Here is a 6,448-nt window from a genome sequence, read left to right as displayed (position 1 = left end):
AGGGGATTGTAAGAGGAGAAGAAGCAGACACGCTGGGAGAAGGAAATAGAAGTCCAACATGCATTTCCTGCAAGACACATGCTTTGATTTCGACCCTGCAAAAAACAATGGCTGTTTCACCGACCCCCCCTCAGCAATGCACCGACAGGAAGAAGCACATTCACTGGATGGGAGAAAATACATTCCAGTAAGACTTAAATAAGCTATGAGGAGTAACAGAGTGACACCAGAGAGAGGGTTTTTCTTTTCTTTTTTTGTTTTTTTATTAAAAAATCATAGACATGAATTCAAAATAATGTAAATTTACAAAATGTATTTGTCAATTCATTGTCATTCTGACTCTCAACAGACACACAAACTCATTCCTTTACTCTCTCTCTCTCTCTCTCTCTCACACACACACACACACACACACACACACACACACATACATACGCACACACACACCAGCAGACTGTCAAAGCAGTCACCTTTTAATTGGGCCCTCCACCAGCCTGAGACATTTGTCAGCTGCCATCTGTCCGTCTGTCTGTGTGGGACTTCAACCCCCCTCCCCAACACACACACACACACACACACACGATCCCTATCTCTCCTTATAACTCTCTTATCAGACTCCAACACTTCTCACCGATTGGCACACCCTACCTAAACACAAGCACACAAACACACACACACACACACACACATACAGACTTTTTACACTGCTGGTTGTGGTGCAGATACTACAGATTGAGCTGGTGACCAATGTAGTCTGGTAGATATCACACCTCAAGTGCTTGCAAATGAAAACAAGAACAGCAGGGGCAAATGTAATGAGCAATACACTTCGCCAGGACATGGAGACGTGGTTTCACAGTTCAAAGCTCAGTACTTGGCATGAAGTCCATAAGAGAACCAAGAGAAACACAGGAGTGTGTTTTTTGTGTCCTTCTTGAAATACATTCCACTTTTTTAACGCTTGGTCCCTTGTGTTAAGTTCAGTTGTGCTTCCCTAGCTGCTTCTGAAAGTGAGGCTGGAGATGGAGTGAGGTCAGACAGACCCCAAAATCCTCCGGCCTGAGCGTCATCTTCAGACAGTTAGTCCACAGAGTCGGAGTCTGAAACTGACTGAAACTGACCACCTGGGTGAGGAAGCACCCGACCTCTGTAAAGTTCAGATTTACCCGCATTGTTCTGCACTGTTCACCTCTTCCCCAGCATGCACCTGGGTCCTCAGCCAGCGTCACACCTTGGTGGCCAGAGACTGGGCCTCCGTCTTCTGAGAGGACAGGGAGCTGGCGGGGCTGGCGTGCAAGGACTTCTTCAGGTTGAGCAGGCACAGGCACTGGGATCTGAAGCGCAGGTCGAAGAAGGCGTAGAGGAAGGGGTTGAGGCAGCTGTTGACGTAGGCCAGGCAGGTGGCGTACGGGTGGGCCAGCAGCAGGAAGCGCAGGAAGGCGCAGGTGTCGGGCAACAAGTCCAGGTAGGAGAGGGCGTCTGCGCTCTTCACCACGTGGAAGGGCATCCAGCAGGCGGCGAACACCACCACCAGAGTGGTGATGATCTTCAGCAGCCTCCTCTTGCGCTGGTCCTCTTTGCGGAGGGTGTTGAAGTGGCGGGTGACGGTGCAGCCGATGAAGCCGTAGCACACCATCATGGCCAGGAAAGGCAGGAGGAAGCCCAGCGCCGTGGAGGAGATGCTGAGGCCGGCGATCCACAGGCTCTCTTGGTTTTTGTTTGTCACCACCAGGCTGAAGTCCATGGCGCAGGACGTCTGGTTGCTGGTAATGTCGTACTTGGTGGTGCGGAAGACCAGAGTCGGAGCGGCCAGGAGACCGGACAGCAGCCAGATGGCTATCAGGGAGCCTCGGATGTGGCCACGAGTGCGCAGCTGGGTGCTGGACAGGGAGTGGACGATGGCCAGGTAGCGGTCGAAGCTCATGCAGGTGAGGCAGAAGACGCTGGCGTACATGTTGAGCAGGACCACGTAGCTGCTGATCTTGCACAGAGCCACTCCGAAGGGCCAGTGGTAGCCCATGGCTGTGTAGACGGCCCACAGAGGCAGAGTGACCACGAAGGTGAGGTCGGCCAGGGCCAGGTTGCCGATGTAGACGTCGGCAGCTCGCCGCTTCCCCTGGGCTCTCCACACGGTGAAGATGACCACCCCGTTTCCAGAGAGGCCCAGGATGAAGATGAGCATGTAGAGCACAGGGATGACGGAGTACGACGGCCTCCACTCAGAGTAGTCACACATGGTGGAGTTCTCTGTCTCGTAGTCATAGTAGTCGTCGTCAGGACTAATGGTTGGCTCCATTTCTATCCTTTCTCTTTCTGTTCTTTTTGAAATAATATAAACTGTTGCAGATAGATCCACAGTGGTCGGCAGCTCTCTGAGGTCTGTTGCTGCATGTGAAATCTGCAGGTCCTTATATACCCCCCTCCTCCTCTCAGACTTGTACCCTCCTCCCCTCCCACTGCCCTCCCCCTCTGCGCTCTGAGGAACATGTCCTGTCACTGACTACACGCCCACCCCTACAGTCTATGACCCACCCCTCCTTCCCTCCCTCCCTCCATTCACAGTATCTACTCCTGCATAGTGAAGTTACTTTCACACAAATGATTGACGATATTGAAACTGTACCACTTGATTTAATGGTTCTTCCTTCACTTTTCCAATGAAAAAAGAGACAAAATGAAACTGTGCAAATTAATAAATATTTTTTCTAACTTAACCACAAATGTCATGAAATTGTGATGAACAGGGGAAATGAAAGTTTAGGGTTTTTTTGTTTGTTGATGGTTTTTTTTAGACTTATTTGGACAGTAGACCATGAGTCATGTCTGGGCATGCAGGTTTCATTAGGAAATCAATTTCAATGTCAATTGAGAGTCGTTCTGGGACTGGAGCACCCTGCTGCAGCTGAACAGGCAACACCATTTACATTTGTATGTGTCTTGTTTTCATGTCTCTACATGCTCCAACACTGAGAACCACAAAATAAAGACAATAAAACTGTGTTCAGTTTTTGAGGCTGCTGGACAAACAAAAGTTTGACACCAGACCTTTAAATTAAAATCTGCACTAATACCATGAAATAATCCAGACATAACTATTTACTAATTAACTTTTTAAGTTAAACTGGCAAGTTTAGATACTAAAAATGTAGGAGCTTTAGAGCTGTATTTTCTTACTGTATATTATAAGAAAATTATACACACAGTATAACAATAATTTTAAAAAAGTTAATCAAACATATACAATAAACAAAATAACCAGCAAGTTAGATGCACAAAATTATAATGTCTAAGGAAGATTTTTTTTACGTTTGTGTAGCCTACATGCCCTGCTACGGCTGTCCTGTAAAGAGGGTGCATAATGTAACACAGTACGCTATGTATTTGTGTTTGTGCATGTTTTTGTTGATGTACAGTATATTAAGAATACATATTACAAACTGCTTGCATGGTGTGAAACAAAGCATCTCCAACTCTCAGATTAAAGAGCCAATACAAACACCACAGACAAGACATCAAAAAGTCTATGTGGTGCAGATGCCAAATTTGTAAAAGATACCAAAAACATCAGGCTGAATTGTGGGGAAATTGGGAAAACTGGAAAGTGACTGAGTGATAGAGACATAAAATAACACAGAGTCTTAAATATGTAATCATTGACATCTAAGCTTCAATTCTGACTTACAACAAGCTGATATAATGGGGGTGGGGGGGGGGGGTCTTATATATTCAGATGTCTGTATATATTGAATTTATGTTTTGTTTCTGTTATTTTGTGTCTTTATTTTTCTTCTTTTCAAGGTGTTTGTTTGTTTGTTTGTTTGTGTTTGTTTGTTTTTTTATTATATCTTTGTTGCCCTACTGGATTGAAATAGATAAAAATTTATTTAAAAAATTGATCACAAAAAAACAAAAAAACAAGCTGATATAATAAATATAAACGCTACAGAGAGACAGTGTGGTTTAGGATGACTTCTCTAACTTTAAAACTACTAAAGGGGAAACACAAGAGCCGAGTGTATCTATGTTAAAAGTTAAATAAGTGCCACTGTTCCTCCTGTCTTTCTCTCCTCTCTTGTCTCTGGGTGTATTTCTTGGCCCAGGTGGGACGGCTCACTCTCCAGCCTGCTCCGTCTCTCAGCAGAGTGGCAGCAGTGGCGCCAGGGCACCGACCTTTAGACACAACTTCTGTATCACTCAACAATCTTTTCCTCCTCCATTCTCCTCCCCTCCCCACTCATCTCCTTCTTCCTCCGATTATAAAGACGAAGGACTGATTCCCGTCTCCTCTTGCTTTTATACCAACATCATTTACTCTCAGAGAACTGTTTGTTGTTGCCAATTATTGAGGCCTTTGATAACCAAAACTGATGCGATTGTGTTTGTCCGCCTCCACCCGAAGGCTCTGCCCTCTACGCCCGCTCTGCTTGATTGTCCATCCACCTCTTTGTCCATCCGGCTCGGCTCTCTGCTGCAGGACGTCGGGCAGAACAGGAAAAAAGCCGAGTGGAGTGAATCAAAGCGAGCTTCCTATCTGCACTCTGCTGGGACTGGGGTCTGTTTTTAGCCGTGTACGTTGACAGGGATGTGAATATACAGACAAATAAAACAACAGGCCTTGATGAAAACATCAATCCACCCACTCACTTTTCCCAAAATCCCCTTGCCATGCGGCAAAAAAAAAAAAAAACGTGACATGTCCTTTTCAAATACAAGAAACAACATTGTTATGCAAGTCTGGTGGTGATTCTTCAAGACTGTGCATCATAATTATTAAAAAAAATCTCACATTTCTTCCTATTTTTAACCTCTGAGTGACAGGTTCCAATTGGCCTGGGCTTGAACCTCGTTGCAGAGCATCCATCTCCTCACTCAGCATACCACAGAGCCTGTTTCCACAACACTCAGCCCCTGTTTGTCGTCTGACGTTGCCCACCTGTGTCTCAAACCGCTTGTTGTTGTTCTCATGTGTGGCCCTGTGCTGTAAACCACACACCACAGCAGACTCAGGGATGATTCCTTCTGTCTTACGCTCTGATTCATCCACACTAAGGCCCGTTTTCCTTCACTTGACTGTCATCCGTCAGCGCTGTGTCAGACAGCCGATAGCACAACCGGGGGGATAAGGATGAGTTCTTGCTTCTTATAGTAAACACAACAAAAACTGAAAGACACACACACACACACACACACACACACACACACACACACACACATGATGCAGTGACAGTCTGTCTGCAGGGCTGCAGAGATCCCCTTTCATCTTTTATCACGACCTTGTGCGTTTGCGTGTTTATGAGCCTGCTTTTGGTGATACTGGCAGCGCATCAACAGCACAGGGTGTGTGTTCTTGTTTAGGTGTGTGTGAGAACCGGTGGGGGTCTTGACAGTCGTTTGATGTGTGTGTTAAGCTGTCGCAGTCAGACCACATGCGCAGCGCGGGCCCCTCTGCGCTCTAGACAGCTGGTTCCTCTGGGCTTTATTTTGCAATCTGACCAACTCCTGAGTCAGACTCGACTTCTTCTGACAATTTGTGACATCACACGTCTGAATCAAACAGCCACGGTGATGAACGCACCCTCGGGCAAATACCCAGACATCAGCACCGGTGATATTGCCAATCGCATAGACCGTCTGATCGGAAACATTTAATTATCTGAAGTCCTGTCAGAAGTAACACTCGGGGCACAGCTGGAGAGCTTGAACATTTGGTTGTTGGTGCCGCCTGCTCCACTCCATTATCCCCCTTTAGTCCTTTCAGGGGGACGACAAGGTGATTGACACCAGCTTGTTAGACACAAAGGCCACCAGGATGGGAGAGGTTTACGCGTTTTCTCACTGTCCCACTAAAGACTAATGTGAAAACTCAGGTTTCACAGCCATTTGCATGGAGGGAAATTGTTTTTTTTTTCCACTTTAGAGAGTAGAGTTGTGAACGATATCACAAATGCAGATGGTCGTTACGTTAGGGCCAGTTGTCCTGTCAGAATGTGCAAGAAAAAGTTGACAAGAAATGATTGGTGTCCGTGGACAAACTTGTGTCACCTTCACATGCAGATTAAATGAAATATGTTGGGTTGGTGAACTCAGATCGGTGCCATGGATCTGATTCTGAGTGATAAAAGTAGAACAATATTCCTCATCAGCCTCTCTTGACCCCTCTTTGCACACGGGAGGTTGCACTATGTCTTTATGACATCATAGTCACTCATGACTCCTCAGACCAGAGTAGCAGCAGCTATTCTGAACACGGCGCTGCCATGGGATGTCTAATTTCGATCTTCTGCTTATAGGTCAGTTGACCGGTAGACTCTGTTGATATAAATCTTCCTGCTTTCAACATGTTTTTGTCCTCCGAGCCAGGAGCGGCCAAAGAGAAATATTTATCAAATATGAATGAGGGGACAGGAGAGGGAAATCCCAAATAGTTTTTTTGACGAAAAGGTATAAA

The 6,448-nt window shown here is 46.0% G+C and overlaps 1 protein-coding gene across 1 annotated transcript; it reads right to left on the bottom strand.

Annotated features, from left to right (window-relative positions):
- Nucleotides 1-1,110: 1,110 nt before the first annotated feature.
- Nucleotides 1,111-2,372, bottom strand: LOC146977367 (apelin receptor B). The gene has a single exon (XM_085793568.1). The coding sequence runs from the start codon at nt 2,294-2,296 to the stop codon at nt 1,226-1,228; it is 1,071 nt and encodes a 356-aa protein (XP_085649694.1). The 5' UTR covers nt 2,297-2,372; the 3' UTR covers nt 1,111-1,225.
- Between the last annotated feature and the right edge of the window lie 4,076 nt (nt 2,373-6,448).

This window comes from Trachurus japonicus, chromosome 12 (genome assembly GCF_045865225.1).
Source record: "Trachurus japonicus isolate A0001 chromosome 12, Traja_1.0".
Taxonomy (NCBI): domain Eukaryota; kingdom Metazoa; phylum Chordata; class Actinopteri; order Carangiformes; family Carangidae; genus Trachurus; species Trachurus japonicus.
This window is presented reverse-complemented; position numbering and strand designations above follow the sequence as displayed.